The following is a 13,884-nucleotide window of genomic DNA, read 5'->3' on the forward strand; positions in this document are numbered from 1 at the left end:
CTTCCCTAAAGGATGTTAGTGAACTAAATGGGCTTTTATGACAATCCAGTAGTTTCATGAGCACCATTACTGATACTAGTTTTTTATTCCAGATTTATTTAATTAACTGAATTTAAATTCCCCAGTTGCCATGGTGGGTTTTGAACTCCCCTCTCTGGATAATTAGGCCAGACCTCCTGAATTACTAGTCCAGTATCATAACCACTATGCTACTGTGCCCCAAACGTGAACATATAAAATAGGCTGACACTCCAGTGCAATACTGAGGGAGTGCTGCACTGTCAGAGATGCTGTCTTTAGGATGAGACATTAAACCAAGGCCCTCTCGGGTGATCTGAAGATCCCATGGCACTATTCGAAGAAAGCGAGGGGAGTTCTCCGGTGTACTAACTAATATTTATCCCTCAACCACCATCATTAAAAAAAAAATCAAATTGTCTGATCATTTATTTCATTGTTGTTTATGGGACCTTGCTGTGTACAAATTGGCGGCCATGTTTCCCTATATTGCAACAGTGACTACACTTTATAAGTACTTCATTGGCTGTGAAGTGCTTTGGATTGTCCTAAAAATGTAAAAAGCGTATATAAATCAGCGAGGACAAACCCTAATGGTAGAAAGCTTCGGGAACCATAGCTCCTGTCATGTATTTCACCATCTTGCAATGACAATAGTTATGTAACTGTAACTCATGCATACTGTACCTGTACCCTTGAAATGCACACCCTGACTACAGGGGGTGAGCTTGTAGGAGACACTCCTCACCTGGGTTTCCAGGTATAAAAAGGGAAGTCCCACCCAGGGTCAGCACTCCTTGGTCCTGGGAATAAAGTGAAGGTCACAGAGTGATTGTGTCTGATACATACATGCCTCGTGTGAATTTGTAACAAGGTGCAGAGACACCATATTTGGCGACGATAAACGGGAATCACCGAACCAAGAGGATGGCCACCGGTGGCACAGAAGAACGTTACTGTGTGGGTGAGGACTGGGACGACTTTGTGGAAAGACTCCAGCAGAGCATTGTCACAAAGGACTGGCTGGAAGAGACAGCGGCTGACAAGCGGAGGGCGCATCTACTGACCAGCTGTGGTCCACAGACATATGTGCTGATGAAAGACCTGCTCGCACCCCAAAGTCCTTCGAAGAGCTCAGCCAGCTGATCAGTGAGCATCTCAAGCCGGCAAGTAGCGTACACATGGCCCGGCATCGGTTCTACTCTCACCGGCGTCGGGAGGGTCAAAACGTCTCGGACTTCATGGCGGAACTGTGGCGTTTGGCCAGTCTCTAAGTTCTCCAATGCCTGTAGGGGGGAGATACTAAGGGACTTTTTCATCGAGGGCATTAATCATGCCGGCATTTTCAGGAAGCTCATAAAGACTAAGGACTTGACTTTAGAAGGGGCGGCGTTGATAGCTCAGACCTTTATGGCAGGGGAAGAGGAGACCAAGCTAATTTACGCATGCAGCCCTGGTTTTAACGTTGCAATGAACGAGGGAGTTAATGTTGTAAAAGTGATACAGAACCCAGAACACAGAACCACAGGCAAGCAACGGCAATTCGACACCACCCAGGCAGGCAGGCAAGGGCAATTCGACACCACCCAGGCAGCAACAAGCTCCAGGGTGGGCCCGCAACAGGGACAATGGAAAGGGGATCGGCAATTCACGCCCTCACGAGGAACAATGCATCCCGTGATGGGACCATTAACACCCTCCATCAGAGTGCTTAGAAACAGCCAAACGGGCCATCAGAGAGGAATGCCTGGGAACAATCCTTTTGTTAACAGCAATCTCAGCTCATGCTGGAGGTGTGGGGGTAGACACATTGCCAAAAGCTGCAGGTTCCAGCTTTATACCTGTAGGATTTGTAATGTCAGTGGACACTTGGCCAGGATGTGCAAAAAGGCAGTAGCGAGACTAGTCTGCGAGACAGAGGAACCAGACGAGGGATCTGCAATGCAGGATGAGGCCTGGGGAACAACCATGGATGCTGGAGTTCAGAGAGTTCATGTGGCTGACGTCCGCAGCTCATACACTAAAACGCCACCCACGATGATGAAAGTCTTACTGAATGGCATCCCGGTGCACATGGAGTTGGATACAGGAGCTAGCCAGTCACTCATGAGCGCCAACAATTTGAGAGACTATGGCCACACAGAGCTAGCAGTCCCAAACTGGAACACATTGAGGCGCGGCTACGGACGTACACCAAAGAGATAATCCCAGTGCTGGGCAGTGCAAACTTGGTGGTAACGCATAATGGATTACAGAACCGGCTGCCACTCTGGATTGTTCCGGGAAATGATCCCGCACTTTTGGGAAGGAGTTGGCTAGCTAAGATGAATTGGAAATGGGGGGATGTGCATGCCATTTCATCCGTGGAGCGAAGTTCATGCTCGCAGGTATTGCAAAAATTCGAGTCACTCTTTCAACCCGGTGTCGGAACACTCAAGGGCACTAAAGTAGTGGTACACATCACTCCAGACGCCAGACCAGTGCACCACAAAGCCAGAGTGGTGCTGTACGTGATGCGTGAGAAAATTGAAAGTGAACTGGACAGGCTGCTCAGAGAGGGCATAATTCAGCGACTGGGCAAGTCCCATCGTTCCTGTCCTCAAAGCAGATGGATCAGTTAGGATTTGTGGCGACTGGCAGGTGGAAAGCTGTTCACGAAGCTGGACCTCACTTCGGCCTACAGGACTCAGGAACTGGCTGAAGGTTCCAAGCTTCTGACCACCATCACGACGCACAAAGGATTATTTGTCTACAACAGGTGCCCGTTTGGCATTCGTTCGGCAGCGGCTATCTTTCAGCGAAACATGGAAAGCTTGCTCAAGTCCATCCTTGGAATGGTCGTATTCCAAGACAACATCCTCATAACGGGTCGAGACACCGAGGAACACTTCCGCAACCTGGAGGAGGTGCTACGCCAATTGGATCGGGTAGGCTTGCGGCTGAAAAAGGCCAAATGCGTGTTTTTGGCCCCAGAGGTCGAGTTCCTGGGCAGGAGGGTTGCCGCAGACGGGAACCGGCCCACTGAATCAAAAACGGAGGCGATTCGCCGGGCGCCCAGGCCCAGCAACACGTCAGAGTTGCGATCATTCCTGGGACTTTTGAACTATTTTGGGAACTTTCTGCCGAACTTAAGCACATTATTGGAGCCATTACACATGCTCCTCCATAAAGGTTGTGAATGGTTTTGGGGGGATTGTCAAGAACGGGCTTTCAATAAGGCGAGGAACCTGCTGTGTTCCAATAAACTGTTGATTTTGTATGACCCCTGTAAAAAAACTGGTTTTAACATGCGATGCATCATCCTACGGGGTTGGATGTGTGTTGCAGCAGGGTAACAATGACAGCCGACTCCAACCGGTGGCTTACGCCTCCAGGTCACTCTCCCAGGCAGAGCGTGGATACGGCATGGTCGAGAAGGAAACACTCGCGTGTGTGTACGGTGTGAAAAAGATGCCCCAGTATGTTTTCGGTAGACAGTTCGAGCTAGAGACGGGCCACAAGCCGCTAACATCCCTGTTGTCCAACAGCAAGGCTGTCAACACTAACGCGTCAGCTCGCATACAGCGATGGGCCCTCACGCTGGCTGCGTATGACTACACCATACGGCACCGACCGGGCACTGAAAATTGCGCTGACGCACTCAGCAGGCTCCCACTGGCCATCACTGAGGGGGCTTCCGAGCAGAACGGCGAGATGGTCATGGCCGTTGAGGCTTTTGACACTGCGGGCTCCCCCATCACAGCCCGACAGATCAAACTCTGGACCAACAGGGACCCCCTCCTATCCATGATAAAGAAATGTGTCCTGACTGGGTACTGGGCGCCTGCACACAGGGCGTGCCCCGAGGAAATCAGACCGTTTCAGAGACGGGTGGATGAACTCTCCATCCAAGCCGACTGCCTGTTATGGGGCAGCCGGGAAGTCATGCCCCAGAAAGGAAGGGAAGCGTTCATCAGGGAACTCCACAGCGATCACCCTGTCATCGTGTTAATGAAGGCCATTGCCCGGTCACATGTATGGTGGCCGGGGATTGACTCAGACCTGGAACACTGGGTTCGCAGGTGCACGACGTGTGCCCAGCTGGGCAATGCCGCCAGGGAGGCTCCACTCAGCCTGTGCTCCTGGCCCACCAGGCCATGTGAACGCATTCACGTAGACTATGCGGGCCCGTTCATGGGGAAAATGTTCCTGATCGTTGTCGATGCATACTCGAAGTGGATCAAGTGCATCATATTGAACTCGTGCACGACATCCATCACCGTGGAGAGTCTGCGTACGGTTTTCGCGACCCACGGCTTGCCGGACATCCTGGTCAGCGATAATGGCCCGTGTTTTACCAGCCATGAATTCCAGGAGTTTATGTCGGGCAATGGGATCAAGCACGTCCGGACAGCGCCATTCAAGCTGGCTTCCAATGGCCAGACGGAACGGGCGGTCCAAGTCATAAAGCAGGGCATGCTACGCATCCAAGGACCCTCCCTTCAGTACCGCCTATTGCGCCTCCTGCTGGCCTACAGGTCCCGGCCGCACTCGCTCACGGGAGTCCTGCCAGCGGAACTCCTCATGAAATGCACACTCAAGACACGGCTGTCCCTCATTCACCCAGACCTGGCAGACATTGTTGAGGGCAAGAGCCAGTCCCAAACCGAGCTCCATGATCGAGGTTCAAGGGGGAGGTGTAGAGAAATAGATGACCCGGTATTTGTTCTTAACTATGCTTTGGGACCCAAATAGCTTGAGGGCACTGTAATCGGCAAAGAAGGAAACAGGGTCTTGGTGGTCAGACTAAACAATGGGCAGATATGCCGCAAACACTTGGACCAAGTAAAGACAAGGTTCAGCATAGACACGGAGCAACCGGAAGAAGAGCATGGTGAGATAGCACCCACACCACAGCCAGCGTACGAGCAACAAAGACAGCCCTCAGCATGCACAGTCCCTGCGGCCAGTTCGGACAGGCCGGAATCACCTCAAGTGACAGAGACGCTTGCTGAGGCTCAGCCACCAGAGCCACAACTGCGGCGCTCCACGAGAGAGCGCCAACCACCCGATAGACTCAACCTCTGAAACTAAAAGACTTAAGGGGGGAGGTGATGTCATGTATTTCACCATCTTGCAATGACAATAGTTATGTAACTGTTACTCATGCACACTGTACCTGTATCCCTGAAATGCACACCCTGACCACGGGGTGAGCTTGCGGGAGACACTCCTCACCTGGGTTTCCAGGTATAAAAGGGGAGGTCCCACCCAGGGTCAGCACTCCTTGGTCCTGGGAATAAAGTGAAGTTCACAGAGTGACCGTGTCTGATACATATATGCCTCGTGTGAGTTTGTAACAAGGTGCAGAGACACCACAGCTCCAAAGTCACCTGTTCCTTTCAAGCATTCTGCATGATTTTGTCGTGTTCTTCGCCCACAATCGGACTCCTCCGCACCATCCCTGCCCCCCCGTTAATATCGAGGCCAATGTTCCGTAGATTTGTTGTGAATTTATCACTCTTCAAGAGCAAGCCATTGCCTGTGGCTCTACTGTTCTGGACAAAACGAGATAGCTTGTCGTAGTCTATATTATCTAGTCCCTTTAGAATCCTAAAAATGGCAATATAATCACCTCTCCATCTTCTCTTTACCAATGAGACCACGCCCTCGTAACATCAGTACTGGTACCTGTTTTCTTTAAGTGAAACACGCATAGTCAGTGAAATGCTTTTTTCACTTCAAATCTTGCATATCTACAGTGCAATTGATTTCAATGGTTAACGAATGTTAGGATAAAATCTTTCAACAACTCATAGGCGTACCACACAGCTCTACTATATCCATGAGTAAGATCTTATTGTGTATTTTCTTTATGCTTGTAGAGATATACTGCCATCTACACTGGTCCTTCCCCAAGCAATAGCGGAAGCAACAAACTCGGAAGAACTGGAAGTTGTTTCCCATCTGGGAATAGGTATGTGCTGAAGGAAAGTCTGATGCGTCATAGATTACATGTTTGATGTCTTGAATAAAAATAATCACTGACAATATTACTACAAAAGATATGCATCAACTTCTACAAACTAGAGGTACTGTATTACCCTGTACACTGGCTCCTTCATATTTCTGAGTCCAACAACTCATCCAAGCCACTGGCATCACTGTGACATCACTGGCTCACTGTTTAAACCAAAATACTTTTTCTTTTAAACTCAAAGCTAAGAGAAGAAAACAAAATAATACTCAGTTTAATTTCTAATTCTTTGTAATTATCTGATGTTGAAGCTAAGACTACTTCGGCAGAGTGGGTGGGTTCCGTAAATATTGCTGTCAAGTAATGCCAAGGCGTATAAGGGGTGAATTTGGGCAAGGGTTTTCCTGCTCATTCACCGTACTTCAGTGGAAGGGCTGTAGGAACCCCAGGAACATGGCATCAATGGGGCAGTTTTCTGAATTTTTCAGAATTTCGGTGGCTCTTCCACCAAAGTTAAGGCAGGCGAGTGGGGGGAGTGCAGATATTCACCCCAATATACGTTTAAAAACAGTAACTACATTTGTGCAATCAAAATAAGGATTTTGTAGTTCATTGCAATATGTATGAATACAAGTCTTTGAATTCTAAGTTCTAAATTTGAAAGACTCCATGCCCAGATGGGAGAATTGAGTTCAGAGGTCAGCACGCCCAATTCACGGTGCACATGATTTTCTTGCCATTGATGGGATGGAAAATCTTAACGCCACAAATTGATCACAGTGACTTTTGTGTCCAGCTCTTTGATCTGCAGTCCTGCCCAGTGAGATTCAACAGAGTTCCACAATTTGGGTGCTATGAGATATGTTACAGTTCTCAGAGATGTAAGCAGTGAAAAATATAATTAAAAGAATTACATATATTCATATTAATATCTAATCATACATTTTATCAGTGCATGTTTATTTGTGCATTATTACAGCAATTTATGTTGTACTCTTTTGAATGAAAAGTCTTACTGCTTATTGTGTTCTCTGCGTTAGATTTCTGGAATTCATATGTAAACAGAAGATACCAAGAAGAAAGTTTCTCAGTTTCAAAAGACTTGAACGTCATTAATAGTCAGACTCACAACCTTCAAACGCCTCCTCATTTGTCCACCGATAAAAGGCACTGTTCATGTGAGATTGAACTGTCAGCAGGAAATGACAAGCTGTGGTTTGTTAATCCTGTATTTATAAAAGAATACTGCAGCACTGCCCCTTCTTCCTCGCCACCACCAGAGCAAAGCTCAAACTCCACAAATATCATGGATCTGAAAGTAAGGAGACCTCCACCACTCCCTCCCCGGCCAAAGGCATCAGAACTGAATGCTGCAACATCTGATAGCTGCAGAGGTAGAAACCAGTTGCTGCACGGTGGAGAGTTCACGAAAAACGGGGAAGAAATTAAACTCAAAAGGGATCATGAAAGTTTAATGCAGCAGATTAAGAAGCTGGAACAGGGGAGGAAAGAAACTGAAATCAACGCGGAAAATATCAGTATTCAAAATCGTGACAGATTCCCGCCTGTTCCACCAAGGCGTCGGCCATCGGAAAAGCAGCCGACAGACATTAACAGTAGCACGAGTGAGGAGACAAGGAAAGAACCTGAGGGAGTGGCACAAAGCAACGACAACACAGGAAATGATAAGCCGCCAGTTGAAGCCTGCATTAAGTCAACAGTGAATGAGTTGCAGAGTGAAAAACCGACGAATGCTGATGATGGTCTGAATAACAGCACCTCAGACAGGTCCAACACTGAGCAAAGAAAGCCTTCATGTCAGTCTGCACCTGTTGCACCTCCAAGAAGAAAAAAGATGTCCAAGCAAATTGCCAGGGAGGAAAACAAAGAGTCAAAGAGAGATAAGTTAGATACAATGAAGGATCAGTCAGAAGATGCTTCTGACTCCTCAGTCCAGAGTTCAATAAACACTGACAGTGAATGTGTGCAACCATGTAACTTCACTGATTTGAAAATACCTGATGGATCGTTGTACTCTCCTGAAGGGAATGTAATGAGTCCTATTTCAGAAGTAGACTCTTTCTCCACCAGCAGCACAGAGGAAGAGCTGGATTCAGTGAGCACTCCTTCACGAACCAGGAAACAACGGCCTTCAATGATGTTGGACAAAGCGAAAAACAGACTGTCAATAGTGACATTAAGCAATGTTCTAAATGCTTTCCGTTCAACAGACAGAAAGATTCAAAAGAAAATAACGGAACTCGCTCAAGAGAAGGAGTCTTACTTTGGTCACCTGGTCCAGGATTATAAGGCCTACACTTTGGAAATGATGGGAAATCATACCTCAAGCACGGAAATGTTGCAGGAGATCCGGCAGATGATGACACAGCTCAAGAGCTATTTATTGCAAAGTACAGAGCTAACGTTGATGGTAGATTCATCTTATCAATCTGAAGAAAAACTGGGTAAAGATTGACTTCTATTATTTATGGGGCACAAATTTAAGATGGCCACTGAAAGAATTAAAGGGGAGGTTAGAAAATAGATTTTTTACGCAGGGGTGGTTAGAATATGGAATTCTGTGCCTCAAACTTGTTGAAGCAAAGTCCACAAGGTCCACAAGGGGGAGGAACTTAACACAATCACAATCACTCAGTAAGATAACAGGACTAAAGGCAGATAAATCCCCTGGACCTGATGGCTTGCATCCTAGGTCTTAAGAGAAGTAGCGGCAGGGATAGTGAATGCACTGGTTGTAATTTACCAACATTCCCTGGATTCTGGGTAGGTCTCAGCAGATTGGAAAACTGCAAATGTAACACCCCTATTTAAAAAAGCGGCAAACTATAGACCAGTTAGCTTAACATCTGTGGTTGGGAAAATGTTGGAGTCCATTATTAAAGAAGTAGTGACAGGACATTTGGAAAAACATAATTCGGTCAGGCAGAGTCAGCATGGATTTATGAAGGGGAAGTCATGTTTGATAAATTTACTGGAATTCTTTGAGGATGTAACGAACAGGGTGGATAAAGGGGAACCAGTGGATGTGGTGTATTTGGACTTCCAGAAGGCATTTGACAAGGTGCCAAATTTCACGGGGTTGGGGGTAATATATTAGTATGGATAGAGGATTGGATAATGAACAGAAAACAGAGAGTCGGGATAAATGGTTCATTCTCGAGTTGGCAATCAGTAACTAGTGGGGTGCCACAGGGATCAGTGCTGGGACCCCAACTATTTACAATCTATATTAACGACTTAGATGAAGGGACCGAGTGTAAGTCAAGTTTGCTGATGATACAAAGATGGGAAGAAAAGCAATGTGTGAGGAGGACACAAAAAATCTGCAAAAGGACATAGACAGGCTAAGTGAGTGGGCAAAAATTTGGCAGATGGAGTATAATGTTGGAAAGTGTGAGGCCATGCACTTTGGCAGAAAAAAAATCAAAGAGCAAGTTATTATTTAAATGGAAAAAGATTGCAAAGTGCTGCAGTACAGCAGGAACTGGGGGCACTTGCGCATGAAACACAAAAGGTACAGCAAGTGATCAGAAAGGCCAATGGAATCTTGGCCTTAATTGCAAAGGGTATAAAAGCAGGGAAGTCTTGCTACAGTTGCTACAGTTGTACAGGGTGTTGGTGAGGCCACACCTGGAATAATGCCTGCAGTTTTGTTTTCCATATTTACGAAAGGATATATTTGCTTTGGAGGCAGTTCAGAGAAGGTTCACTAGGTTGATTCCAGAGATGAGGGGGTTGACCTATGAGGAAAAGTTGAGTAGGTTGGGCCTCTACTCATTGGAATTCAGAAGATTGAGAGGTGATCTTATCGAAACCAAAGGGCAGAAAACGCTAGTGGGAGTTGTGTACAGACCACCAAGCAGTAGTAGTGAGGTTGGGGACACCATCAAACAAGAAATTAGGGATGCGTACAATAAAGGTACAGCAGTTATCATGGGCAACTTTAATCTACATATAGATTGGGCTAACCAAACTGGTAGCAATACGGTGGAGGAGGATTTCCTGGAATGTATTAGGGATGGTTTTCTTGACCAATATGTTGAGTAACCAACTAGAGGGCTTGCCATCCTAGACTAGGTGATGTGTAATGAGAAAGGACTAATTAGCAATCTTGTTGTGCGAGGCCCCTTGGGGAAGAGTGACCATAAGGTGGTAGAATTCTTTATTAATGGAGAGTGACACAGTTAATTCAGAGACAAGGGTCCTGAACTTAAGGAAAGGTAACTTCGATGGTATGAGACGTGAATTGGCTAGAATAGACTGACAAATGATACTTAAAGGGTTGACAGTGGATAGGCAATGGCAAACATTTAAAGATCACATGGAGGAACTTCAACAATTGTTCATCCCTGTCTGGAGTAAAAATAAAACGGGGAAGGTGGCTCAACCGTGGCTAACAAGGGAAATTAAGGATAGTGTTAAATCCAAGGAAGAGGCATATAAATTGGCCAGAAAAAGCAGCAAACCTGAGGATTGGGAGAAATTTAGAATTTAGCAGAGGAGGACAAAGGGTTTAACTCGGAGGGGGAAAATAGAGTATGAGAGTAAGCTTGCAGGGAACATAAAAACTGACTGCAAAAGCTTTTTTGGATATGTGAAGAGAAAAAGATTAGTGAAGACAAACGTAGGTCCCTTGCAGTCAGATTCAGGTAATTTTATAATGGGGAACAAAGAAATGGCAGACTAGTTGAACAAATACTTTGGTTCTCTCTTCATGAAGGAAGACACAAATAACCTTCCGGAAATACTAGGGGACGGAGGGTCTAGTGAGAAGGAGGAAATGAAGGAAATCCTTATTAGGTGGGAAATTGTGTTAGAGAAATTGATGGGATTGAAGGCCGATAAATCCCTGGAGCGTGATAGTCTGCATCCCAGAATACTTAAGGAAGTGGCCCTAGAAATAGTGGATGCATTGGTGATAATTTTCCAACAGTCTATCGACTCTGGATCAGTTCCTATGGACTAGCGGGTAGCTAATATAACACCACTTTTTCAAAAAGGAGGGAGAGAGAAAACAGGTAATTATAGACATCAGTAGCGGGGAAATTGTTGGAATCAATTATTAAAGATGAAATAGCAGCGCATTTGGAAAGCAGTGACAGGATCGATCCAAGTCAGCATGGATTTATGAAAGGGAAATCATGCTTGACAAATCTTCTGGAATTTTTTGAGGATGTAACTGGTAGAGTGGACAAGGGAGAACCAGTGGATGTGGTGTAGTTGGACTCTGAAAAGGCTTTTGACAAGGTCCCACACAAGAGATTAGTGTGCAAAATTAAAGCACATGGTATTGGGGGTAACGTACTGACGTGGATAGAGAACTGGTTGGCAGACAGGAAGCAGAGAGTCGGGATAAACGGGTTATTTTCAGAATGGCAGGCAGTGACTAGTCGGGTGCCGCAGGGCTCAGTGCTGGGACCCCAGCTATTTACAATATACATTAATGATTTAGATGAAGGAATTGAGCATAATATCTCCAAGTTTGCAGATGACACTAAGCTGGGTGGCAGTGTGAGCTGTGAGGAGGATGCTAAGAGGCTGCAGGGTGACATGGACAGGTTAGGTAAGTGGGCAAAAGCATGGCAGCTGCAGTATAATGTGGATAAATGCGAGGTTATCCACTTTGGGGGCAAAAACACGAAGGCAGAATATTATGTGAATGGCGGCAGATTAAGAAAATGGAAGGTGCAACGAGACCTGGGTGTCATGGTACATTAGTCATTGAAAGTTGGCGTGCAGGTGCAGCAAGCGGTGAAGAAGGCAAATGGTATGTTGGCCTTCATAGCTAGGGGATTTGAGTATTGGAGCAGGGAGGTCTTACTGCAGTTGTACAGGGCCTTGGTGAGGCCTCACCTGGAATATTGTGTTCAGTTTTGGTCTCCTAATCTGAGGAAGGATGTTCTTGCTATTGAGGGAGTGCAGCGAAGGTTCACCAGACTAATTCCCGGGATGGCAGGACTGTCGTATGAGGAGAGACTGGATCGACTGGGCCTGTATTCAGTCGATCCAGTGTAAGGATATGGGGTAAGCCATTTAGGACTGAGATGAGGAGAAACTTCTTCACTCAGAGAGTTGTTAACCTGTGGAATTCCCTATTGCCGAGAGTTGTTGATGCCAGTTCATTTGATATATTCAAGAGGGAGTTAGATATGGCCCTTACAGCTAAAGGGATCAAGGGGTATGAAGAAAAAGCAGGAAAGGGGTACTGAGGTGAATGATCAGCCATGATCTTATTGAATGGTGGTGCAGGCTCAAAGGTCCAAATGGCCTACTCCTGCACCTATTTTCTATGTTTCTATGTTTCTATGTTAAATGGGCAGCCCCTTATTCTAAGATCATGCCCTCTACTTCTAGTCTCCCCCATCAGTGGAAACAACCTCTCTGCAACCACTTGTCAAGTCCCCTCATAATCTTAAGCGTTTCGATAAGATCACCTCTCATTCTTCTGAGTTCCAATGAGTAGAGGCACAACCTGCTCAACCTTTCCTCAGAAGTCAACCCCCTCATCCCCGGAATCAACCTAGTGAACCTTCTCTGAACTGCCTCCAAAGCAACTATATCCTTTCTTAAATATGGAAACCAAAACAGCATGCAGTATTCCAGGTGTGGCCTCCCCAGTACCTTATATAGCTGTAGCAAGACTTCCCTTCTTTTTTACTCCATCCCCTTTGCAATAAAGGCCAAAATACCATTAGCCTTCCTGATCACTTGCTGTACCTGCATACTCTCCTTTTGCATTATTTATTAGAAGAAATTCTTGCTAAATTAAAACTCCTAGTTAAAGAACTTGCTTCTAAAGAATTGATTTAGGGTGAACAAATGATCAAATTGGTGTATTGGGAAATACCCAAATTAAAAAGCGATTTATTTTCACTTCTCCTTTGGTTTTTGGGTGTGAAGTCCATCCGCTAATCCTCTACAGACAAGACTTTTCAGTCCTGGCTGACCCCCTCACAGTACCGGGCTTAGTGGAACAAGAAGCCTTTCCATAGTAAAGACTAAATCTGCCCATTGCCCTCTGAGTGCCTGGTTCTGGCATCTGTAATATCGGATCTCCGGGTCCTTTGTGCTTGACGTGCATCTCCTGGGAGAACCCCTGGCGTGCATGGGTGGATTCTGCCTGAAACAACAGGAGCATTTCATTTGTATGTTAATGACATCCAAAAAGAAGACCACTAGGAAAAGACGGGCATTAGAGGTGTCAGCCAACCCCTTCAGATTGGAGGGTCTGAGAAGGGACAGCCAGCAAGCACTTCACATCATAAGCATGCAACGTTTCATCTTCATTTAGGCCAGCAGAGAGGAATAGCAGAGATGGAAGCTATTTAGCTGAAGTTTCTGATAGCAGCCAAATGTCCCAGAAGCCAATGGAAACTATACAGTTCTGCTGCCTTGTGTGTACAGTCCCCAGCCACCCAGAGCCATATAATCTCCTGGGAGAGGCAAGGTGAGAAAAGCAGCTCAAATACCAGGTCAATTAGGGAATAAAAATCTGGAACTTCCTCTTCGATCCCCTTCGGCGATCTAAATTAGTCCAGAAGACCACTCTGGACCTGATTAACGTTACTTGCCTCTTGTTTGAGGTGATCTCGCCCTCAGCCAGAAACAGGTCCAGTTCTCAACTGAAAGAATTCAGCAAATCAGCGCTCACTGCACCATGCGGCTACCTGTTCCATAGGTCCACTGTTATCTGGGGAAAGAGGAACCTCCTAACATCTAACCTAGTTCTGCCCTTGAATAACTTGTAAGTGTGATCCCTAACCTATTAAGTTGAAAAGTTTGTTTACTCAAACACAATCTAGTCCCTTCATCATCTTATAAACCTCAATCAAATCACCCCTAAGTCTGCGCTTCTCTAAAGCATTGGGACCCAGCTCTTTGAGCCTATC

General features: G+C 46.1%; 1 protein-coding gene across 1 annotated transcript in view; it reads left to right on the top strand.

The window, feature by feature from the left end:
- Positions 1 to 13,884, top strand: part of rin3 (Ras and Rab interactor 3) — a 166,493-nt gene that overhangs the window by 100,264 nt on the left and 52,345 nt on the right. The window contains exons 5-6 of the mRNA XM_070879479.1: positions 5,883 to 5,974; positions 7,015 to 8,439. Coding sequence (XP_070735580.1) covers positions 5,883 to 5,974; positions 7,015 to 8,439 — 1,517 coding nt within the window. The remainder of the gene's footprint in view (positions 1 to 5,882; positions 5,975 to 7,014; positions 8,440 to 13,884) is intronic.

The sequence above is a fragment of the Pristiophorus japonicus genome, chromosome 4 (genome assembly GCF_044704955.1).
Source record: "Pristiophorus japonicus isolate sPriJap1 chromosome 4, sPriJap1.hap1, whole genome shotgun sequence".
Taxonomy (NCBI): Eukaryota; Metazoa; Chordata; class Chondrichthyes; family Pristiophoridae; genus Pristiophorus; species Pristiophorus japonicus.